The sequence below is a fragment of the Sinocyclocheilus anshuiensis genome, unplaced genomic scaffold (assembly GCF_001515605.1).
Source record: "Sinocyclocheilus anshuiensis isolate Anshui unplaced genomic scaffold, SAMN03320099.WGS_v1.1 scaffold1549, whole genome shotgun sequence".
NCBI lineage: Eukaryota > Metazoa > Chordata > Actinopteri > Cypriniformes > Cyprinidae > Sinocyclocheilus > Sinocyclocheilus anshuiensis.
In genome coordinates, this window is record NW_015538373.1 from 5,857 (window position 1) to 32,337 (window position 26,481).

The 26,481-nt window shown below is 37.2% G+C and overlaps 1 protein-coding gene across 2 annotated transcripts; it reads left to right on the top strand.

Annotated features, from left to right (window-relative positions):
• Nucleotides 1-198: 198 nt before the first annotated feature.
• Nucleotides 199-17,419, top strand: LOC107683755 (zinc finger protein 618-like). Of its 2 annotated transcripts, XM_016479814.1 has the most exons (11): nt 199-465; nt 2,430-2,507; nt 3,279-3,326; nt 3,497-3,586; nt 5,915-5,986; nt 8,856-8,945; nt 10,213-10,305; nt 13,146-13,190; nt 13,492-13,569; nt 14,351-14,473; nt 14,920-17,419. In XM_016479814.1, exons 1-11 carry the CDS (start codon nt 228-230, stop codon nt 16,449-16,451), a joined length of 2,487 nt encoding a protein of 828 aa, XP_016335300.1. In that variant the 5' UTR covers nt 199-227; the 3' UTR covers nt 16,452-17,419. The 2 variants fall into 2 exon arrangements, with proteins under 2 accessions (XP_016335300.1, XP_016335301.1); XM_016479815.1 differs by lacking the exon at nt 13,492-13,569.
• The last annotated feature ends 9,062 nt before the right edge of the window (nt 17,420-26,481 follow it).

A 26,481-nucleotide genomic window follows, 5' to 3' on the forward strand; every position in this document is an offset into this window, starting at 1 on the left:
AGTTTACAAGACATGAAGTTATATATATATATATATATATATATATATAAATGATATTTTACATACATTTAAACATATATAATAAATGTACAAATACACATATATTTAAATATAATGCATGTACAAATATTTAAAGTATTTATTTGAGCTCTCTGGGAACTTAAAATCCTCTTCCTGTTTTTTGTCATTTGCAGTTCCCTTAGCTCCTTCTGAGCAGACCTGGAGTCATGAGTTGTCAGGAGGTGCCGAACCCCAGCCAGGAGCCGAAGGACACGGCTGTTGTCCCCACAGAGGCTGGAGCCACACAGGCGGTACCGACAACATCTCCAAAGCTTCCCTCAGTGAGCGTAAAGACGGAGGTGGCGTCTCTTGAGTCTGTGGCCAGTAACGGCAAAGCGAGTGATGGCAACATTCCTGCTGAGATCTGCGTGGTTTTGGGAAGCTCTCGCAACTCTCAAACACAAGGTAGCCCTCCCCACCCCTATTGTACATAATACAGGGCTCTGCGCTTATTTTTCTTTTTAGGAGCACTTAAAAAATTTAATCAATATCTAATCAATAATCCAAAATTTGATCAAAATTTTGCCTTCCCATTACGAGGTGATATTTGACTCCTTAAAGTGATTTACAGTGGAATTTTGTTTTTACCTTTGTAATGGCATTTTTCTAACTTTATTAAAAGTATGTAATCTTTTATGTCAAATTTTTTTAAAATTATATTTGATAAAAATTCTTATTAAAACTACAGAATAAGAACAAGTAGAATAAGAATAATAAGTTACTAATCAAATGAATCAGTATTAAAATTAATTTGTACAGAGGTGGCCACAGAAGAAACAAAAGTGGCATGTAGGTGTATTTTCAGACATTTAATGAGGATCAGAGGTGGCATGAGTGCAATTAAATCCATAAATTCATGTTAAGATTAATGTTTTAAAAAATGTTGAATATAGAAATATTAAATGATTTAAAGAACTGAAAAGATACTTTAAAAATGAAACAAACTGCCTATGATGAAGATCTGGGCAGTCGCGCTGGTGCTCCTAAATATTTTTTCATAGTCGCACGCAGTAGTTTTCAGTCGCAAATGCGACTGAAATGGTCGCACTGTAGAGCCCTGTAATATACAGATGTGGCATTTATTTGTTTATTAATTTATTTGTTTTTGCTTGTAACTTCATAAAACATTCTTAAATCAAAAACAAAAAAAAAACTCCGGTCACTCAGATCTAAAGATATCCCTGGAGTCATAATAAACATGAGACTCCACAGACGCACATGTAGCCTAGAATATACAAACGTATGAAGTTAATGAAACATGCTCAGATTGTGGAACATGACAAGTCCCGATTGCTCCCGATTGAAATGAGTCTGAAATCAACGTAATCCATTGTGTCGATCACAAGATACAGTGGGTATAGAAAAGAATCACCCCCTTTAAAAGAATCACATTTTGTTGCTTTGCAGTCTGAAATGAAGACAGTTTTTGTTTTATCCCACTGTATTTACTCTGTGCAGCTTATAACATCCATTATAAAATCTTATAACACAAAATGTGATTATTTTAAAGTGCCCCTATTATGCCATTTTTAAGGTTGCTAATATTGTTTTATGAGTCTCCTAAAATAGGTTTACATGCATGCAAGTTCAAAAAACACGTTAGTTTTCAAAAAAAATAGATTTAATTTTACCTCATTTCTAAATGATTCGTAAATGACTCGTGCGAAGCAGTTCAAAGAGTCAGTCTCTCTAAACCCCTCCTTTCCGTGAGCCCTCACTGCTGTGATTGGTCAGATGGCGCAGTCACTCCACAGACGCACATGTAGCCTAGAATATACAAACGTATGAAGTTAATGAAACATGCTCAGATTGTGGAACATGACAAGTCCCGATTGCTCCCGATTGAAATGAGTCTGAAATCAACGTAATCCATTGTGTCGATCACAAGATGAAAAAGAATCACCCCCTTTAAAAGAATCACATTTTGTTGCTTTGCAGTCTGAAATGAAGACGGACACAGGTTTTGTTTTATCCAGCTGTATTTACTCAGTGCAGTTTATAACATATGAGTTATTGCATGTCAAATAAGAAAGACGTGAACGTGAAATTATGAGTGAAACGTCACGTCATCATTGTGTATCAAACAGTGCCACCTTAAGGAAGAAAGATACATTGCACATATTGAGTCATCAGATATGTAAATATAGGCCTAGTTGAGCAGGAAAATTTCATGTGCTGTGTTGTCAAGTTGAAGTCTCCATCTCCTCCTTTTCCATTGTTTTTTTATTTTTTTTTTTCTGAGCACAAGGCTTATATTGAACCGTAAACTGTAGACCTGCCTAAAAATGTAATTACTCAATGCAATGCACCTTACTAACACTTGAAATGCTTTTGTCTGATATTTCCTTTTTCTGTCCTTTCTCTTACAGGCTCTTACATTTGTGGAGTATGTGGCAAAAAGTACAAGTACTACAACTGCTTTCAGACACATGTCCGAGCTCACACAGGTGCGTCTTGACCTATTGAATCTGAATAAGATGGTTGTAAGTTCTGTAGGGTTGAGAGTCATAAACTAGTTTGTATTCAGAACTGCAAATGAATTGTTTTAGCTGAGTTGTGACCGAGTACTTTGAAAGAATATGGTGATAATAAACAGACAACATGTCTTTCCATTGCATTGTCTTGACTGGTTACATGCAACACCGAACATCAGATTCAGAAACAAATGACGCATATGAGTCAGTTAATGAATCTTTGATCTAAGATCATGAACCTTGAATAAGTGTTTCAAGGCACTTTCCACAAACAGAATACAAATTGGTCTCCTATGACTTTAACGGTAACGCTGTTACCTCTTACACATTTCAAAAAACATTATTTTATTACTACTCGAATCAATCAAATGTTTTTCTTTATTATGGTTTATGAATGGTACTACTTTTAGACATGTCCCATTTTTTTTTATATTGACGCAGTTTGAGGTTTGCAAATGTATATTTTTTATAAGTCGTATAAAACCTCATATAAAATCAAAGTTTAGTTTGATCTCCAACATATTAAATCTTAGTTGACATTTTCTAAAGGTTGAGCACTGAGCTGGAAAAAAGTTTCAGGTTCTATTTTGGAATGGAAGTGTAGTTTAGTTATTGGGTGATGAATGCTTCCTTAAAAGTGCTGAACTGGAATCATTAAGGAGCTGAAATCCAAATCATCAAATTTGACATTTAATTAGAAATTTATATATGTGTCTGTATTTTGTGTGGGTTCTTGCTGTTCAGAGACTGAGGCTGCTGCTTCTGGAGAAGGAGCATCTCTGGGAATCAATAGTGAGTAGCATTTATTCATGGGGCAGATTTTTTGTGTAATTGACCTGGAATTTTCTAAATTAAGTGGGTTAAACTTTGTGGAAAAAAGCGGACTAGAGTTCTTCCCAACATCTCATCAGATAATGATCTCTCAAGTTGCTGTTCATACAAGTCTTTGTTTTCTAATCCAGGTTCTTTCCGCTATACATGTGACGTATGTGGGAAAAAATACAAGTACTACAGCTGTTTTCAGGAGCACCGAGACCTCCATGCAGTTGATGGTGAGGCTGTGTATTCCCTTGATTTGTAATACGTCCAAATTGTGTGTGATTTCTATTTTTTTGTTTTTGTTTGTGTCAGTAAACACATGGCTGCTGTTCAATCGATCACAAGTCTTCATTTAAATCACTCAATAATGTTTCAAGGCACTTTCCACAAAAATGGGTACCGTTGCTTATTACTTAAATGGGTACTCCCATTATTTATTTTAACATTTTATGAGCACAAATTCAATGTTTTTTGTTGATAAACTAATAATAGGGGTACTAATTTAAATATTATGTTAACACTTTTCACCCATTTAAAAAAATGCATTATTATTACTAGGATCAAGCAAACGTTTTTGTTTAGTTTAGTTATAACTAGTTAACCACTGAGTAGTGCTGTCAATCGATTAATATTAACTAATTAATTGCAATTTTTTTCTGAAATTAATCGCGATTAATCCCACCTAACATTCAAGTTTTTAAATATACTTTTATATTGCAATAATTTCACATTCAATCTTCAAATTAATGTAGAAACATCATAACGACAGCATATTTTTTATATTTGTTTAATGGCATCTTTTTTTTATGACTGGAGGCAAGTATCAATACTACTGATGCCTCTATGAATTTTTTCCCCTAATATTTAACCATTGACTATAGCCATTCAGCATTACAGTATAATTGAGAACTATACATTTTAACATTTATTAGACTTCAAAAATAACTTCTAATTTATGTTAACTTCACATAAACCCATTATAATAAATATGTTTATCTACCTGTGCCCTTCAGCAAGTAGAAAATTAAATATACAGAAATTGAATAAAGTAATCAAACACAAAATATAGATGAGTCCTTAAAGCTACAAAAGTTATTGATTTGCTCTTTTTTATTATTTTGTTCTTTGATGAACAGACATCACAGCAGCTGGTTATTACATTATTTTGGCTGCTTTAAGAGCTGCTGCTGCTGAACATGACGCAGATCTGACACGCATCTCTTTATCTATTCTGACCCAAAGTCTCTATTAATGAGCTGACGAGTTGAATCGGGTGTGTTGATGAGGGAGACAGTGCTGGGCTGTTCCAGGACAGTTTTGAAAGAGACATGTTCTTAAATCTGACTCATATATAACAAATATTTACATACATGCACAATTTTAAGGCAGCTTTAATTGCCTTTTTGGTAACTTCATGAGTCAACTGAGGACATAACTATGACATTGCATGCTCGTCGTTTCTTTTGCACTTTATTATGAAATGATACAGGCTACAGCGAGCCAGGCCACATTTGTGCATTCATTGAAGAGCACGTGCTATGAGCGCAGTATATCGGCTGACAGGACAGGAAAATAGTTTTTTACTGACATATGGCCTGACAACATCTCATCTGACCGCAGTTCACTGTTGTTGTACTGAAGCTCCTCGTCACCTGTATATTTTCCGCACTCGTTTGTCTAGCGCCTGGCACTGAAGCGAAGTTGGAGTGCGTGTCTGAAAAGTCTCCGATTTGATGTGCTCGTAAAGACGTTCTGCGTCAAAAAAAAAAATGCAATTCTTGTCAAGAAAAAAAGAGACCGAAGCAGCAGTTGTGAGTGGGGTGGCCAACCCTAGCTCTGCCACATGTTAATTGCGTTAAATATTTTTTAATTGCGTTAATTTTGACAGCACTACTATTAAATGATACTGTATTTATACATGTCCCATTTTTTTTGACATTGACAAAATCAAAGGTTTGCAAAATTCCAAATTTATATTGTATTTTAAAGACCGCAAACCTCAATACATTTTATATTTAGTTTGATCTCCAACATACTACATTTCAATTGACAGTCAACATTTTCTGAAGGTTGAGCACTGATCATTTGTTGAAAAAGGAAAAAAAAAAAGTTTCTGGTCCTGTTCTGTACAGTATTTGTGGGGAGAAAATGCCTCAATTTAAAGGGGAAAATATGAAGCAAGCTATGTTTTTTACATTGTCAATAGTACTTTGACCAAAAACCTTTCTAATGAACAATAACCCAACCAAAAAAAAACACACTAAAGACTTTCTCTTGATTGATCTTGATCCTACAAAACATTTTCCAAAACATGAAAGGTGAATTTTCTAAAATGGTGTTTGAGGAGCTATTGATACATTATACCCTCAAATCCTTCTCATAAAAGCCTTATCTCATTCTTTGTAAAATACTAGTTTATAACATTGCTATCACCAATGACATGACATCATTATTAAGACCCACAGTGGGAGAACCAGTGATTTTATGTGGTCTTGAATACAAGATTGAGACTCCAACTGTGCTTTAAGATGAAAAGGCTTACTTGTTGTTGTGTTGTCCAGATCCATATGACCATGTGATACCAGTAGAAGACCTTAAAGGGGAGACTGAATCCTACCAGAAAATGGGACCAAGTAAGAGTTCTTAAAATGGTTTTCTTTCATCTTTGATGTTGTGTCAGAAGCTGGCATTATGGGACCTCCATCCAGGAGTTGGGCGATACATTATATTATATTATATCAAGATTGCAATAAAATGTATGTGAATACAATGATAATCTCTGGATATTTTTACTCGATATTGATTAGTCTAAAAGCCCCAGAATCAGTCAGTGTCCTGAGACGTGCACAATGCGTGTTGGTTGTTGTTTTTTTAACTCTACTTGAGTGTAAGAAGTAACATTTATGTGGCAGTTGATGTCAGTTTTTGTTGCTGATTTTAAATATGTATTTTAAATGTGAGTTTGGCAAGCAGTTTTTGAGATATCTGTTTTTCCCATTCAAGTAGATAGGACTTGGTCTTGGATGCCTGAAATAGCTGCTCGAAACCGTTGCAAAAAAGGCCGCCGAGTGAACAGACTTTCCTTCATAGGGACTTTGCTTTCGTCTACTACGCAAATGCAAACACATGGGATTCTAACGGTATTTTCAGCGTCTGCCATCTCAATATATGAGGACATCAACTTCATCTCCAGAGCTGCCCTGAGACTCACTTCACCAGCATTTCACTTGAGAAAAACTGTCGTCAAACTCATTCACAACAAACCGTCAAAATAAAAGTCTGGTTTAATTTGAAGAAATTGTGATAGAAATGTATTACTATTGTATACTAATATGTATTGCTCAAGGTAATAATTAAATTAGGAATGTCATACACCCGAGATATTTTTTCATCCATGTTTTAAATGATACAGTTTTGTTGTGCAGCATCTGAAATGCAATGTCTTGTTGTTAATTAGTTGTTATATTTTCATTTAATTACATTTCAAGTTGTATTAATTCATTTCATTAGACACACTTTTTGATGATAAATTCATATTCAATCATAAAACAAAGAATCCAGAAAAGAAAAAAAAACATCATTTAGGGGAAAATGAAACCGATTTCATGAGGCCCCAAATTAAAAGTTATCTTACTCTGTGGAGTTTAATTCTGAACGAACAAGTTATGTTTACATTCATTCTCAAGATCGAACAAACATGTGGAAAGCATTTCCTTCCCCATTAATAGCAAATGAATATTGTGATGAATACCAATATTGTTTGATATGAAAATAATATATTGTAGGGCTGGGTTTTGACAAGTTTCACGATTCGATTTGATTCTCATTCACAAGCTTGCAATTCGATTCCCAATTCGATTCGATTTAATATCAATTATTTTGGATATATATCTGGTACACATGCAAAATTTTCTCACGGAAAAAAAAAATCTTTTAACTAATGCTGTAAAATATACATAAGAGTCAGTTGGTACTACATTACTATAACATTGAAGGTTAAAACTGACTATTAGGCTATACAACTGCTTAAATTACACTTAATGAAGTTTTTTTTATAATAAAAGTTACAATTACATAATATTTCTACTTCAATTCGTTTTTTTTTTAAATATAAACATTTAGATGGTGGCTATCATAACAAAATATAAATTCAACTTTGAAGAACAGTAAAATTTATAATAAATATATTATACGGTGCATATATTTAGCAAAATGCTCCTCTCTACAGTTTATTTTTCTAGCTGACTAATGAGTTTATGGTCACCGAATGTTTTTTTCTGAGGTAAATGTGACATTACGTGACATTGTTTACAAGCCGTAATATTTACGTCTTTGCGCGGCTGAAACACTGATTGAGAGATTACATGAGACAGGATACGGATTGTAAAGTTGTACCTGCTGCTTTTACTGAACTCAGGCGGGCCGCGCTACAGCGATCACTCCACAAAACAGCGCCACAATGGCATTTATTGTTTGAATACTGCAATACAATGGACAGAATTTGAAATCTGAGACTTTTTCATATTAAAAGTACCAAAGCACAATGCTTATTGCCATTTATTGGATGGGAGGTGCCCTTCAATGTTCCTCCATTAACTGAAAACAGGCTAGACTAATCGATTTTTGGGATTTAAGAATCGATATCGTTTCGTAAAACTGAGAATCGATTATAATCGACATATCGATATTTTTTTACCCAGCCCTAATCTCTCTCTCTCGCTCTCTCTCTCTCTCTCTCTCTCTATCTCTCTATCTCTCTATTATTTTATTTTAAGGATAATGTTTAAATATATATTATTTTGCTCACAATTTCTACCTGTTAGAATTTAAGTTCAGCAGAATTGGAAGCACTCTAAAATATTTTAGAGCTTAGCATAAATGCAAAAATGTATAATCATTTTAAAAATGCCCATCAAGTGTGTGTGTGTTTTTTTTTTTTTTTAATTTTCACAACTTTTCCAGGTCTAAAAAGCACACTTTTAAAATTGGGTTACTTCATATATCCATGTTTTCCAAGAAAGTGGGAACCCTGGTTCTTCAAAGGAGAAAAAAAATATTGCTGAAGAGTTGAATTTAAATAAGTAATATATTGATTATTTAAGTTTAATTTAATGCTTATTTTGTCTTTCTTGAAATCATGACCCCTTGGATGAGAATAACTGGCTTAAATGAATAGTTCACCGAAAAATAATAATTCTGTCATGTAACTCATGTGACTGCAAACCCATGTGAGTACATTTCTATCAATTTTTTTTTTTTTTTTTTGTTCCCTCCGGTGGGATCTAGTTTTGAATTGTATGGACAAACATGAGGGTGAGTCATGATGACCGAATTTGTTCATTTTTTGGTGAACTACCGCTTTAAGAAACAGAGATCTGATACTAATAAGTCTTCATGGTTCAAATGGAAAAATGTATCTCAGAAGCGTTACGTTTATCGGCGGTAATGTGTTTTTGACTAATAACTGCATGTTGACTAATTACTGTATTTTGTGTTCTGCAGAAACGGGAAGCTACACGTGTGAGTACTGTGGAAAACAGTACAAATACTTCAACCCCTATCAGGAACATGTGGCTCTTCACGCTCCAATGAGTAAGTTCTCACTTCATTACCAGTGTCTTGTGTTGTTTATGGCAGGTTTCTGCTCATAGATTAATAGAGGCGTGTAGAAGTTATAGATTAGACACTCACAGTAAAGGAAGCTCTAATAATTAAATATGGAGATGGTGGAAGCTTGTTCACAAAACTACTATGTAACTTAATTTACCAAGATGATCATAATTTCTGTTGTAAAACTTACCCAATCTGTCTGCAATAAATTGTACAGGATCTCAAATTGTTATTGCGCTCTGCTGAGGTGTTCGCTGTAAAGTCTCTCTTATTATATTTGTCCTTCTCTCCTCTCATTTATCTCTTAGTCCTGCATTGAGGATGTGCAGAGGAGTTTGACATTGAAAGCTATTTAAAGTATGGTGAAAATATAGAAATGGGTCAGAGAGACTGTAGCGATGCCACCAGAATTAAATGTCAGTTTGTTTCAAAGTGACTGATTATTCTAAATGAGAATTTCTAGAGTCGTGGTTTTGCTGGGAGATGTGAGATGGTTGATTGCAGTAAAGCATGCTTTTTTTTTAATGATTAATTATGGATACTTATGATTAATTGTCAGTGAGAGATGTTGGGCGGTTAATCTTATGCATTAGAAACATTTCAGACTATCTCTACTATTGGCATAGTCATTGCCAGAAATGTAGCAATATAAGAACGTATCACTTGTCTGTGATGCTTATAAATGCCCATCACCATCATTATTCTCAAATATGTTACCACTATTTTTGTATTTGGTTGGTTGGCACTGTCCATGAATAAGGTACCCACATTGGGCTTGAAAGCAAGGGTCTAAAATACCTACGTGCATACAGCATTTTCTATGCAATCATAAGAATATATAAGCAATAAACACGTACTGGTGTGAGTGACAACTGGCCCAATAAACAGAATGATTTTAAACTATTTTGCTTTTGATACACCCATATAGATTAAATCTGCCACTCTAATGAATGAAGTCCAGCACTAATTATTTGGGAGTTATAAAATGATATAAGCTTAAATGAAAGTATTGGTCAAGGAACCGCTGCTTTTGGAACACTTTGTTTTATTTAATTTCTCCATTATTCTCCATTATTTAATTTATCCAAATCAGAGAGAAATTATTTAAAAATCCCATTTCTTCCCTATTCTTGGAAAGTGCCTGTTTTGTTTTGAGTGATGCACTAAGAAGGACGAAATGAGCATTTCAATATTTATTATCTTTGACTGATATGTATTATTTAAGCTGCTTTGATTTTTGCATTTGCAGAAGGAAATTACGGTCTTAAAATGGAAGGGAAAATGTCTAGCCAGTCAGGCCAGTCCAGTCGTGCTGACATCAACAATTCCCAGAACTCAAGTGGTAAGAGACATTGAAATCTTTGAAATCTTTCACCTTTGATATTTGAGTCTCGTAAAGTGTTTGCCCTTTGCTCACAGTGATATTTTACTGTCATAATCAAAGCTCTGCAGCATCTCTCCGCAGACCGACCTCCAAAAATGACGGGAAAAAATAAACTTGTTTTCCCTTCAAATTAAGCGTATCTTTTGCTTCTTATCATGTTTAAGGATGTATAGATGTTTTTACTGGAAAATGGTTTTGTATAGTAATGCGCTCTGCTAAGACTAAACTGTCTTTACACTTTTTCTACACTTTCTACACTTTCGAGATTTCTACACTTTTTACAATGTCTCTTAAAGAGCACATATTCAACATTTTCTTTTTCTTATAATGTTAGTCAAGGTTGACTGCTTCAAAACAGTCATAATTTAGTGTTTCCAACTGAAATTCAACAGCCTGTTTTCTAGAGCCCGACCAATATGGGTTTTTTTGGGGCCGATACCGATATTAGGAAGTAAAAAAAAAAAAAGGCCGATATCGATATATATCGGCCGATATTCTTTGTGATTATAGTACAGTACCAGTCAAAAGTTTAGACACTTTCCCATTCATGTGTCCACACATTTGACTGACACTATATATAGAATACAGTATATACATAAACAGAATATATACATAAACATATTTTTTTTGCAATGATCACTCAAATGTGGTGTTCAAACACTTATAATGACGTGACAGAGATACATAATGGAGGCAGGGCATTTAACAATTTAACAATAAACTTTATTATCCAAAATGAGTCTGACATCAGTGCACTGAACAGTAAAGTTGAAGTTTTTTCAACTTTAATTCAATTCAATTCCATTCAGCTTTATTCTGTTAAAGTTTATTTCACCTTGGAACATTCATTCACTGATTTTAACCACCCGTAACTCCCGAATCCCGAGGGCTAACGACGCGGGGGTGGTCTCATTCGAAAGCGGGCCTCTAGACGTACTCTCGATTACAGGGGTTCCTCGAGCTGAAGGGATCCCCTGAATTTGGTGCGGATTCGCCGCGCCGTTACGGAGATATGGCCGTTCAAAGTTTGCAAACAATTAAACGTAGCAAACAATGGAGCGCGCTCTGCTGGACAAACAAAGTAATTACACCATTTCAAGCATTTTATCTGAGTTATATGTTCTGTAAAAAAAATTTCATATCGGCGGCATATTCGCCGATACCGATATATCGGCAACAGGCTCATATCGTTTTGCCGATATTATCGGTCGGGCTCTACTGTTTTCTATGGTACTTTTCAATGCTTTCTACATCTATAATGACCCCTTTTATGAATGGGTAACCTCTTCGCTTGTGAATTGAGTAACACTGTTTGCTTAACTGGTTGAGGGTTCACTGTGCGCTCCTGTATAGTTTGTGTTACACAAACTTTCATTTGCCAAAGCTGTATTGCATTGTAGCAGATTCATTAAACAGTCCACACAGAAATGTGCTAAATTATGAAAGGACAGCTCATCATTTGGCAGACTGGTCTAATCGTTTCAACTGAAGTTGCAGCCCTACAAACTAGAAAATGAGATTTCTATTTAAACATGAGCTTGAATTGTCCACCACAGCAGTGAAGTTTAACACACAGAATGCATAAGTGCACTAGAGCAGAGAATAACGCTACACTACTCATACACAACCATTTACACCTAATCACTGCAAACATCACAAGAATGAGAGCCTGTTCCCGCAAATGGAAGATTTAAAATAACACACATACACATGTATCATCAAAATGTTAAAACTTCCCACTTTTCTGTAGAAGGGACGACAAAGGTCGGCCTACCATCATTTTGTTTGCAGATGCCGCTTGTTTTTATATTTCATACCCAATGAAAAACATTCAAGCATTTTTAACCCTGTAAAGCCTGACATATAAAATGATAATCAGAAAAAAAAATCAATTGTTTAAATGAAACAGTTTTTTGAACATTTCAACAAAATCGAAAAAGTCGTAAAAAAATCTAAAAATATATGTTTTTGAGTATCATATTTGATACATCAGGCTTTTATGGCTCATATAGTATGATATAGTGAGAATATGGATCTCGCATTCCATAAAAAAAAAAAAAACTCAGTTTGATTCAGAAGCCCAAAATGAGCACAAATATGACATTCAGTGCAGGTGCTGATTGATATTTTATATTGTCAAAAATATTACATTTTGATAGTTTGTAATGTAAATCAATAGGATCAACTTGCATCAGACTATTTACATAAAATGTATATACATATCAGTTGTCACTGTGTGATTCCCAATAATATGTCTTAGTAAGATGCAGTGCAATACAATGACGATTGAGAGATTAACAAATAAACGTTCCTCAAAAGCCTGATGATCATATTTGATGAAAAAAAATATTAAGTAAACCTAATGTGCTTCCGTCCAGTAAGTGTTCATCTTAAAATATTACTAATAACCATATAAAAGTTATTCTTACACTTACTTCATAGAAATCACCAAAAATTTCACAGCAAAAAAAAAAAAACATGTACCACGATCAAAAGGTGGACATTTTCACAACTTTACTACAAGGCCTTTTACTTCACTAAAACTAAAATACTATAAAAAGTATAAAATCTGATGACAGAAGGCATGTAGTAGATTGGGTGCATCATGTTTTTCAGTAAAGTTTTGATAATTTAGAGGCCTTCAAAATTTGCATATCAAATATGATACAGTAGGTTTTAAGTGCTCTAATACTTTTTTAGGGCCTTTGTATTAATTTTGAAACCTTTACTATAAAGGGTTGCGCTTTGCATGGAAGTGTACTCATGGTTAAAAATAACATGAATTATTTGTCTTCCAGATACTCCAAACAGCCGGACTTATTCTTCCCGTCCCAGTCCTCAGAGTATGTATTTTGGAAATCCATTTTACCTTTTTCATTATTCACTTGATATCACTCTTCTCATGTTTCATATAGTCCATATTATTTATTTTTGTAAATCATGACTGACGTCATTCATGCCCATTTTGTGCCATTAGCATGGCTTGCAGGTTTGTTAAAACCTTAAAGTAAAAACCTTTAGCCTGAATGCCTGACGCTGACCTAAATGTGTTAGCTGTATGTAGTGCTCTGATGTGAGGCTAGCCGGTTACGCTGTTATGAGAACATTTCTGTGTTCTGAGAGAAACTGGACGTTGTGTTCCAGAAACCTACACGTGTGGAGCCTGTGGAATTCAGTTCCAGTTCTACAACAACCTCCTGGAGCACATGCAGTCCCATGCTGGTGAGTGATCCCAGAAAATGAAAACATTTTCAGCTGTGAGCTCATCCAAATTTGGACTCACTCTGTTTTGTTTACATTATTTCTTTGCATCACCACTTGGGTAACAGTTTTATGCAAAGGGCACATTTTTACAGACTGCATTATGTGCTTTTTGCTCTGTATGATCAGTAAATTGAACATCTTTACTCATCACTTATTCATAGGTGTGCATGGAGTCATTCATTTGGTCAAGTTCACACTCCCAGCATACCTGTTTGTTTAACAGGGTTCCCATTGTCATCAAAAAAAAAGACCTAACTCGTATGATGTTTTCATCAGCGGAACACAGACGTATATATTAAAAAAATGTTTTAGCTCCATATTATGAAAGTCAACGAGCTCCAAAAGGTTCAAGCCAAACAAAAGTCTTGGAAATTTCTGCAGTCAAAAGAAAACAAAATTGTGGCTCACAACTTTTTAAACAAAACATTTAACAGGCTTGAAATGAAATCCAAACAAAAACTAATGGAAAAGCCATGCAAAATTATTGGTCATTGGGGACCCTCTTGGGCTATTTTAGAATGCTCAGGTCAATTCCACAGATTTTCTGTCAAAATCATCTCAGAAAATCTGAAAATTGTTAATTCTGTGTGGAACTTGATCAATTGATCATTCTCATTTGTAAGTTGTTTTCACCCCTCAATGTGTTTCTCTTATTGGTTTTCATTGAATACCTATGCTTTTCCCAAGAATGAGTACATAATGTGTTTCTTTTCTTCCTTCTGTTTTAATCCCCTTTTAGCTGATAATGAGAACCATGTTAAAGATGAGTCTCCGAAGCCTTGCCAAGCGCCTGTGGCTACACAGGAGCAGATGTGGAAATCTCCTCAGCCGGCACAACAGAGGAACCACGTACCGTCTTTTCGTGAGTTCTTTCTTACCAGCATTACCAGAATCCATTCACACTTGATTCACGACACACTCAATTAAGTGTATTATTTGCTTGGGCCAGTAAATTAAAGCTATTAAAGCTAACCAGTTACTATGTTTTTCGACTGCTGTTGTTAGTAACTTTGTTATGGTTGCTCAATTTTCAAAGTTAATATTTGTTACAAAGTAAATTAATGCAGGTGTTCTTGCTGATTTTCTACATTTATTTGGGAATCAGGGATGGCTCAGATTAATCCACAGCATGCACTTCTTGAGTTTTATTTACAGATTTATAAAAGGAAAAAGTGCCACACTTGTATGTGTCTCAGCAATTTTTAACTATATTTTTGGTTTTGATTATATGATGGGTTGCAGTTGTTGAGTCAGTTAACTCGTAAAGATAACTTAGCCTAATTTATGTGTCTCATTCTGCTTTTGCAGAGAACAGATTACTTCCAGAAAAGGAGAGACAACAAGTGGCTGAACGTTTGCTGAGAGTAATGTGCGTAGACCTCGGCCTTCTTGGCGTCCTCAGCAGCAAAGACTTCCTGAAGCTTGCGCAGACCCTGGTGGACACAGGTTCACGTAATGGGGCCTACTCCATTCGTGAAGCCCTCGGAGATATGAGCTCGCTGGCATTAAAACAGCTCCCCCGTATGTACAATCAGGTCAAAGTGAAAGTTACCTGCGCCCTGGGGTCCAACTCTTCCTTGGGTATTGCAGTGACCTGCCATTCCCAGACTATAGGACCAGACTCCTGCTATTTGCTGACAGCGTATCAAGTAGAGGGAGTGCGACTCCGACGCTATGTGCTGGGACTCAAGGAGGCCTCTTTAAGGGAGAGTCCTGAGCAGATACACCACTGGGTCCAGAATGTTCTGTCAGAGTTTGTCATGTCAGAAATCCGAACAGTCTACGTGACAGAGCCACGCTTGTCTTCGTTAGCCTTTTGCGGTCGCACCGGAATTGGCCTTCGTTGCGCAGGTTGCTCTCTAACAGCCACGGTTCAGGCTGTTCTCGGTCGCCGCAGCTTGCAAGCACGAGGGCTCCATGAACTAGGAGAGCTTCTAGCTACCTGTCGTGACATTGCTGCGACGACCAGCTTCAGTCATGAAGGGAAAGCTGCGGAAGAGCCTGCCGCACCGCCCTGCTGGGATGCAGTTGCAGAGGCCTTGCTCAAGGTTCACGAGAACTTTGAGGCCACCTGTGAAGCGTACGGCCGTTCAAAGAGCACTGTGCCGCTCTTGCAAGGCCTGAACAAGCACCTGCTTGGCACGCTTGCATGTTTGCTTGCACCGCTAAGACAGGCAGCACAGGAGCTGAGTGTGGAACGCTGCCCCACGCTCCAACACGTCCTTCCCGTCTACCTCCGTCTCGAAAAACTTTTCACCTCCAAAGCCGGTGAAGCGGGTGCTGGCAGTAAGCTTTGCCACTACTTCCTGGAAGCCCTGAAGGAGAACTTCAAAGTGGAACGTGTCCATCAAGTCGCAATGATCCTGGATCCACAGCTGAAGCTGCGGCCAGTCCCTGCGTACCAGCACGAGGACATTATCTCAAGGGTGTGTGACATGGCTGCTAATATGAGGGAAGCCGGAAGCGGTGGTTCTGGGGGTACGTCTTTGGACGAGCGGGATAGTGAAGGACCGTCAGCACCCAAGCGTGGCCGCCTGGACTGTGGATTGGAGAGGCCATCGTGTGATGCTGAAGAGCCACAGGTACGAAAAGAGTTGTTCCAGTACCTCGGCGAACCACTTTTCAATGGCACAGGTGACCTGTTGCAGTACTGGAGTTCAGTGATGGACAGATACCCCAGGCTGTCGAGGTTAGCGCTGTGGTTGCTGGCTGTACCGGCTGTAGCTGTACATGGAGAGTGCGTGAGCATCTGCGAGCAGACCTTAGCTATGAAGAGAAAGCAGCAGGTCACTGCGGAGGAGATGAGCAAGCTGGTCTTCATCAAGAGTAATTTTGCTTGAGACTGCTCAGGGCTTTTAGCTAATGGCACCATTAGACTGTTTGAAATGGAGACTTTTTGAATCAGATATACTGGTCACTTCACTTTACCCCTTCCAAAAATCTGATTTACAGTAAGTGTCTATCAATGAGGCACATTATAGAGATTACTAAGGAAAGGTACATTTACAACTAATTCACAAACACCCCTTCAGACTATACAGTAGCTTGGCATTGGCAGTGGCAACAGATGCAACTTGATGAAGATACAGTTTGCCCGAGGACAAGGACGTGAACTTGTGTTTTCGATGTTTCAGTTGAACTACCACTTAAAATTGTGATGGTGTTTTTATCAGTATATGGTTCATCCATCTGTCTTTTCTTTCTGTGGAATCCTTCTGAAATTCGGTCGATGGATTATTGAAATCATGCACAACATACTTTCCATCTAGTGAAGGAAAAAACGGGGTACTTAGAAAAAGCCATTTCTTTGCAATTACGCCTTTATAAAAAACACAAACACTCTTTGCTGTGACATCCGAACGATACCTCTCTTTAGTGATTTATCAGAGGGCAGATCAAGCTTGTAGAGGTAGTTGTAGGCAGGCCCTGATTCAGTAATCTCAGTTAACCGGTTCGAGTGTGTTAAGCTCTTGTTAAGCCTCAGGAGTGTAAGGCCAGCAGAACTCAAATTTATACTAGGGTCATATAGGTGGTTTTGCAATTATTTATTTTATTTTATTTTATTTTGTCAGTTCTCACAATAACGTTGCAATAAATGTTCCGTAGCAGAAGTTATACTGTCAAGCTGACTTTGATGCCTTGCACCTCTGTAGCAGCCTTTTTTTTCCATTACAGCTCACTGGGATCATTTCCTTATACAATACAATCTGCAATACCTGAAACAGCCACTTAAACCCCAAGATTGGATCCCCAATAATATCGGGTCATGGAAGTATACAGTGGGGAAAATATTTATTTGATCCCCTGCTGATTTTGTAAGTTTGTCCACTTACAAAGAAATAAAGGGTCTGCAATTCGTATGGTAGGTTTATTTTAATGTATTGAGACAGAATACCAATTTTAAAAAATCCAGAAAAACACATTATATAAAGGTTAGAAATTGATTTGCATTTCATTGAGTAAAATAAGTATTTGATCCCCAAGCAAGACATGACTTAGTACTTGGTGCAGAAACCCTTGTTGGCAAGCACAGAGGCAAGATGTTTTTTTGTAGTTGTTCACCAGGTTTGCACATCTCAGGAGGGATTTTGATCCACTCCTCTTTACAGATCCTCTCTAAATCCTTAAGGTTTCTTGGCTGTCATTTGGCAACTCGAAGTTTCAGCTCCCTCCACAGATTTTCTATAGGATTGAGGTCTGGAGACTGGCTAGGCCACTCCATGACCTTAATGTGCTTCTTCTTGAGCCCCACTCCTTTGTTGCCTCTGCGGTTCCGGGTCATTGTCATTCTGGAAGACCCATCCATGACCCATCTTCAGTGTTCTGGCTGAGGGAAGGAGGTTTTCGTCCAAGATTTGACGGTACATGGCCCCGTCCATTTGCCACCTCAGTACGGTGAAGTCGTCCTGTACCTTTAGCAGAAAAACAGCCCCAAAGCATAATGTTTCCGTCTCCGTGCTTGACTGTAGGGATGGTGTTCTTGGGTTGTAGTCAACATTTCTCTCCCTCCAAACACCGCGAGTCGAGTTAATGCCAAAGAGCTCGATTTTGGTCTCATCTGACCACATCACTTTCTCCCAAACCTTCTCTGAATCATTTAGATGTTCTTTGGCGACTTTAAATGGGCCTGTACATGTGCCTTCTTGAGCAGGGGGACTTTGCGGGCGCTGCAGGATTTCAGTCCATTGCGGTGTAGTGTGTTACCAATATTTTGCTTGGTGACTGTGGTCCCAACTGCCTTAAGATCATTAACAAGCTCCTCCCGTGTAGTTCAGGGCTGATCCCTCACCTTTCTCATGATCATCCTTACCCCATGAGGCGAGATCTTGCACGGAGCTCCAGACCAAGGCCGATTGATGGTTATTTTGTATTTCTTCCATTTCCGAATAATCGCACAAACAGTTGTCTCCATCTCACCAAGCTTCTTGCTGATGGTCTTGTAGCCCATTCAAGCCTTGTGCAGATCTACAATCTTGTGTCTGACATCCTTTGACAGCCCTTCGGTCTTACCCATGGTGGTGGGAGAGGTTGGAATGGAAGATACAGATGGTGCGGACAGGTGTCTTATACACCTAATGAGCTGACGTTAAGGAGTAGCTTCTTAAAGTGAAAGGACTAATCGGTGTTCCACATGGGCACATAACCAATCTGTGGGAGCCAGAATTCTTGCTGGTTGGTAGGGGATCAAATACTTATTTCACTCACTGAAATGCAAATCAATTTCTAACCTTTATATGTGGTTTTTCTGGATTTTTTGGTTGATATTCTGTCTCTATCCATTAAAATAAACCTACCATAAAAATTACAGACCCTTAATTTCTTTGTAAGTCGGCAAACTTTCAAAATCAGCAGGGGGATCAAATACATATTTTCCCCACTGTATAGGAATGATCTGATGTTGTGCGGTGTTCTGGTCCAGTAGATCTGATTTTCATTTTTTTTTTCCAGTTCATGTCTCTGAAAAAGTGGGAATAGGGCTATGAAATGCAGAAACTGTCTGTCTCTCACTGTCTCAGTACAAACCTCCTTGAACAGAGGCAGCTAATTTCATCATTGTTTGAATGCATTTTTAAGAGGATAAAGCTAAACAAATATTTCATTATTTATGCACTGGATTCCTCATCATTATTTTCATCATTTATCTGCAGCAGGTAATTAGATTAGAGATAACATTAACTAGAGAAAACATTGCCTAGATTAGGACCAAAGTATCTTTTAAAAGTAGTTTGTGATTGTGAATAATTGCCATTTCCAAACAGATTTGTAGTTATCTCATAATACTCATGCTTCCTCATAACGGTTTCGCCCTCCTAAATTTCCAATGCCTTTAAACAACTGTTTATTTCAAATTGTTCTAGTAAACGAACAGAAGTAACAATTTTCACTTCCATGATAAAAATAAATGATCTTCAAAAGTATTTTGCAGTAGTTTTTCCAAGGAGAGATGTGGTTTAGTATTATATAGTTTGTCTTGTAATGCCTTGAACATATTTGTGTGATTATACAGATATGCATGCAGACAATGAGTTTTTTTTACTTTTTTTTTTTCTTTAATAAAGTGGCAGAGATCTACAAACGCATAGTAAACGTTCACACAACAACAGAATACTGTTGTCAGTCCTATTGAGTGCTAAATAAGGTTTTGTTCATGCGCAGATCTGTTATTAAAGTATGACAGCCGCATTATGTAACAATAGTGATTGGCAGATTTTCAGGAGTCACAACCAAATTTTGAGAGTTGAGTTATGCTGTAGGACTGAAATGGCAGTGGAGTAAGTCTATCACATCACTGAAAGGGGTTAGCATGAGGTGTGCGCTTAGGGCTGTCAACCTCTCTCAGGTTATGTAAAATGGTGGTATTGTGTAGTGAGAGAGAGAGTGAGACAAAACAGTATTTAGGAAATAGGCCAATGAGGGAGGGAGGGGGCATGGATGGAACCGGAGAGTTCTTGACCCACATATATGAACAGTCCCTAAAAAAATCTGAAGTCCTTGAAATCCTTTTATAGTCTATTGACTATCATTATCTGTTCCTATGGCTACAAGCAATATTTGCTCTACGTAGAAGGGGACTGACTTTTGAATACATTATAGGCACTCCTCTGTTGTAGGTACAAGACAGTTTGAGCATCACACATGCTAGTAAATACAGTTGTTAATCCCAAACACTGAAGTACACACCACAGAATTTTGGATTGCAATGATAAGCACGGCAAACACTCATTTGGGCGTCTCATGGCTGTGAACGAGAAATGTGTTTGACAACAGTTTAACCTATTTGGTGTCCGTTATGTTTGACCAAAGATTAGCGACCCAAAGACACATTGTGTTGTGCGATTTTACCTAAACCACCGCTGATCACTTGCTGTTAGATGCTTTTAAACAGCACGCTCTTTGAGATGTTGTCTTTTCTGCTTATTATAACCTACTTTGTGCTTTTGGGTTTCCAAGTAAGGTCACTAAAAATGTGAGCAACATACACTTTTTGGGGTTTTATTAGGTTTGTTTTGCCATAGAGAAAGACGTGTCAAAATGTAGGAATGAGTCAAGACACATACCTCTTTTCCTGTGCTTTCTTCTGTGTGAGCTATTTGAATTTAATGTTAATGTTGTTGTCACTACCGGAGAATTGTTAATGCCTTGTTCCAGACGAAGTCAAAGGCGGGAAACTGAAATATCCTGCTTCCAACCTCAATGCCTTCAGGTCAATCACACGTCACTGTCAAATGTAGCCCTGAACCATAATGATGGCGCCATGACTCAATGTAAGCATCTCGTGTTCACACACCAATAATAAACAACATCAACAAAAGTACTGAACACTAAATGCTTGGGTTAGCTTTAAAAAACATACAACGAGAAGCAAAAAAACAAATATATATACAGTGGGTACGGAAAGTATTCAGACCCCCTTAAATTTTTCACTCTTTTATACATTTGTGTAATATACATCTTTGTATACCACATTGTAAACTTAATGTTGCGCTATGTTCGTCAGTCACCGCCATCTTTGAACAAATGCATTTAAAGATCGTAGTTACATAACCTAACCTGACTGATGTCCAACTTTAAGCGCCGTTCCTGTCATTTTTCCCCCATGTAGGAGGTGGGAAAGAGTTCCGATCGGTCTGAATGCAAAATAAGCACTCAGGAGTAACAACCGTATTTAGTTCCAGTATGTACGCGTGGCCATAGAGCCTGAATTGCTGAAGAGCTTAGCTCATACAAAACTGATCTGCTTAAGAGAAAAAGAGCAGGGACACGCATGTTCATCGGACTTGGCATCTCTCATACCCCAAAATACAGATAATGATACTGGCTAGCATGTGCAGACATGTTCATATGTAAAAACGACTTTGATAAACCTGGCCCAGAAATAGAAACAGCTGCTGCTGAATATTGTCGTCTTTCTCTGTAAGCACAAGAGGGCAGAAGTGTCTCAGAAAACTGTCTTTGCAAAGAGTCTCCAAACATCTTACCTCTGTTTTCTATTCAAGCATTTCAGCTATTTTGATAAACTCAGTCTATGAATATGTAAGACTTCATGAAGGTTTTCCTTTTTTTTTTTTTTTTTCCCTTGTACGAATGTGTACATTTTTGAGGAAACATGAAAACTGGTCAAATGCAAAATGCTTCTGAGCAGCAGTCAAATTTGTGTTGACAAATACTAATCTCTGAAAGTATAAAACACTGTTTTAATCACAACTATTTATGGATGTGCAACAATTAGTAATATCATTCTTTCTGTTTGTTTGAGAGGTTTTCCCCCCTATTATAGTCCAGCCTACATTTGTCTTTGACAGGCATATTTTTTTTTCTTCTGATTTTGTGTATTAAGTTGTTTCAGCTGTAGGTCTAATTTATACTTTTTTTAACAACACTATTTTTCTAAACATGACTGATAGAGTTTGTTCTCTCCTTATCGACTGTCAGTAGTACACTGCGCTGTTCTAAGAATCTATCTACTCCTGTAGTATGTGCTGTGTGAATAAAATATCCTCAAACAAGCATTTTTTTTATATAGTCACTCTTTTATAGTGCTGGCCATCTCAAGCATTAAACCACACATGCAATTACGTTCACCAATCACCACAATGGCTATTTACTTGCATTTCTGAAAGCGGTAAGTAGCGAACCGTGACTCTTGAGCCTAGGCCCTCTCCCCCGATACCCTCGTCAGGGGAAAAAACTACCAGCCTAGCTTACAGTGTCCTCTTCTAAAAGTAATCTTTGACAATTCCACCTCTGAAACAAGAGGCTATCCAGCCTTAAGGCGGTCGCACACCGGACGACATGTGCAGCCCTGCACCGCGCCGCACCACGTCTTTAAAATTCCCACATATTGTTTTCCATGACTGTATGCACACCGGCGACTGTCCGCGGATCCCGACTCCGGGCGCTGTTCATAATCCTGCCGCACCACAGAGTGCCTCAACACCACTCACATCATTTTCCATTAAATTACATTATATTTGTCCCAAATTCTTGTTAATGTACATAATGACCTAATCCTAGGTTGGAAGATTGTGTATTGTGCATTTTTTCAGCAAAACATTTGTCTTTCTGTGACTCTTTCTGAATTTCGTGATTCATTGTGCTATAGATCGCAGTTTCTCATCCAATTTGCTGTTTTTTCGATCCCCGCACTTTAAACTCATTGACACCACTTGCTCATTCTTGAAGTTAAAGGGGTCATATGATGCGATTTCAATTTTTCCTTTCTCTTTGGAGTGTTACAAGCTCTTGGTGCATAAAGAAGATCTGTAAAGTTGCAAAGACTAAAGTCTCAAATCCAAAGAGATATTCTTTATAAAAGTTAAGAGTCAACCACGCCCTCCTAAAACGGCTCGTTCTAACACGCCCCCACATCTACGTCACTATGTGGAAATATTAGCATAATGCCGCCCAAATATGCACGCAAAGAAAGAAGGCGTGGTTTCAGGAACAGCAGTAGTGTTGATGCAGCATAATTCTTCACTGTGCATCTTTAGTAAATCCTGATAGTAGGCTACTATTTTAATGCCAAAAGATGATTTGACCTGGCGCAAGCTGTTAGTAAATCTGGCCCTTTGGCTTCGTGGTGTTAGCCAAGTTGTGTAGATAAGTTGGTTTTGGCTAATATTTTTTAATTTTATTGCAGATTTAGTGGATTGGCCTTTCATTAGGCAAAACTCACATTATTCGTTTGCTGTGCTTCGGCATTACTAGGATGTAGGCTATTTTTATACTTTGGAACTGTTGCGTCTGAATTCATTCTCCCTCCTCACCTGTTAATATGGCATTTCTTAATGCCAGGTCTCTATCTAACAAATCTTTCATTTTGAATGACTTTTTTTTTAGTTCCAGGGACTTGGACTTTTTATTCTTGACAGAGACCTGGCTAAATCCTGGAGAGCTGATTCTCTTTATAATTCCCCAAGGTCCGTTAGCCACAGTGGTGGTCTAGCTACTGTGCTCAGGAATCAGCATAACTGAGTAAGATGTCTGTTAGTAACCAAACAGGGTACATACATCGTTATATATGATGCAAATTACTGTAAAAATATATATTTTAGAGAGTAAAGGAGATAGGCGAACTGCATTTTTATCTTTGTGGATGAAGCTGGATTCAACCTGGCGAAAACACGCTGCAGGAGAAGTAAAGCGATTTGACAGTGACCGGGATGTCCCAGGCCAGAGAGGAGTTAACATCACAATGTATGCAGCAGTGTCCAGTGATGGTTTGCTGTCACACAAACTACTCATTGTAGTTTGTATCCAGCTTCATCCACAAAGATTTTACTCAAGATGGCGGCGCGTTCACACACTGCGGCTTCTCTCTCTCCCGACAGAAAGGTGTTTTCGTGTTTTTTGTCTTGTGAGTCGCAGTGTTTTTGTACGTATTCGTCGCGTCTATCTGTCTATTTTTTTACATTTTACCTTATTTGTATATTTGTATAGTTGTATTTTATATTTAATCTGTATCTATCTGTATTTATGTTCTACTGTTAGTGTTATCTGTATGCACCAAGGGTCTGAGAGTAACGCAATTTCAATTCTCTGTGTGTATGTGCTGTACATGTGAAAGAATTGACAATAAAGCAGACTTGACTTGACTTGACTTGACTCATTGGCCCCTACAATACAGAGAGGCTCATTTCTTTTCTGGATGACCTGCATAATCAACTTGTCACAGCAGAGGAGAAAAGGAAAGGGGCATCAAACCCCTACCTTCATTGTTGTGTTGGATAATGCACATTCCAGTATGTCAGTATTATTCTAGCCTCCAGTCCCCTTCTTAAACCCCGTAAAATAGTGGAGGTGGAAGGTATATGACCACCATCCACATGACCAGATTACTTTACTGGATGTAATGAATGTGGGGTGTGAAGACATTTCTCCTGAAGACTGCCTGGGTTGGATTAGACTTTCCAGAAGGCACTTTCCAAGATGCATTACCAGAGAAGACATACGATATGAGGTCGATGGGAACTTGTGGCCAAATATAGGAGAGGGGGAGGACTAGAACCCTCACAGTGATTAAACTACTTTTTAAATTATTATTGCAGCCTTGGAATTTCAGGGATCTTTGTTTCACCTTATATATCACCTTATATATATATATATATATAAAACTTTCTTTTAAGGTCCAATTCTCACTATTAACAATCCATTAACTACGACTTTTGCCTCAATTAACTCTTATTAATTAAGCTTATTAATAGTAAGGTAATTGTTAAGTTTAGATATTGAGTAGGGATGTAGAATTATGGTCATGTAGAAATTAACAGCCAATATGTTAGTAATAGGCAACTAGTTAATAGTGAAAATTGGTCCCTATGCTAAAGTGTTACTCTTTTTTTTTACTACTAAAGTTCTATATGCAAAGAATACAAACTGCAGCATTTCTGATTCTTGTTGTCAATAAAGTGGATAGGTGTTATTCTTATTCTACAGTAAATTTTATTTGAAAAATCATTCAAACTTCAAAGATAAAAGTTCATAATTTATGTAATGCTCCCTGTTGTTAGTGTTTTTAGGTCAGTCTGTTATAATTGACAATGTATGCTTTTTGAGTGAGAATTGTTGCCAGTGTTATGGTGGAACAAGCTAATATGAGACTAATATGAAGTGTTTTGTAGGACTGAGTGAGTTTTGGAGGTGAAATTTGGCAAAGATTCATGCTGGTAATGCAGACTGTATAAAGACTTTTTAACTCACAAGTGTTGCTAGTGTTATGGAAGAATAAGTTAATCTGTGACATGTATGAAGTGTTTTGGTATTTTAGTGCATTTTGGATGTGAAATGTACTGCTTTGCCAAGCTGGAAGTTGATAATAAGAACTGCATGAAGTATTTTGAAAAAAAAAGTAACCTAAGAACTGAGAAATGGTTCTCAAAGTTTAAGTAGTTTCTGATTGGCTGACATCTGTATTGATTGTTTTCTCCAGACATAAGCTTGTTTCATGTACAGTGAGGCCCAAGGAGGCCCCGGAATGAATGACCCTTCCACAGTACAGCACCCTGTTCATCAGAATCACTATTATTATACATTATAAGAAGGGTATCTCCTTCTGCCAGCTATGCATTTGACCGGTCAGATTCAGTGACCCTGCAGTATCTATAAAGTTCCTGATATCATATCAATATGCTTTATAAAATGGAAAGAAGAGGAACTGAAACAACACATTAGTCACCTAATTTAACTTTATTTGAACTTTATAGTCAGATATTATGAAACAAATATGGGTATCATATTTCAGTAGCTATGAATTTGACCTGTCAGATTCAGTGACTCTACTGTATCTATAAAGATTTCAATATGCTTTATAAAATAGAAAGAATAGGAGCTGACACATCACATTAGTCATCTTATTTAACATTATAATCAATTATTATAAAAAAAGAGGTGCATCACATTTCAGTAGCTATACATTTGACATTCAGATTCAGTGACCCTACTGTATCTATAAAGATATCAATATCAGATCAATATGCTTTATAAAATAGAAAGAAGAGGAACTGAAACAATACATTAGTCACCTAATTTAACTTTTTAGTCAGTTATTATTAAATAAAGAAGGGTATCTCATTTCGGTAGCTATGAATTTGACCTGTCAAAATCAGTGACACTACTGCATCTCTAAAGATATTAATATTAATATGCTTTATAAAACAGAAAGGGGAGGAGCCGACATGACATGAGACACGTTATTTAACATTTTAGTCAGTTATTATGAAATAAAGAAGGGTAACATATTTTGGTAGCTGTAAATTTGACCTGTCAGATTCAGTGACCATACTGTAAGATAAATAATTTACTTTGATAGATAGATAGATAGATAGATAGATAGATAGATAGAAGTTTTGAGGGAGCGTGCAATTGGCATGC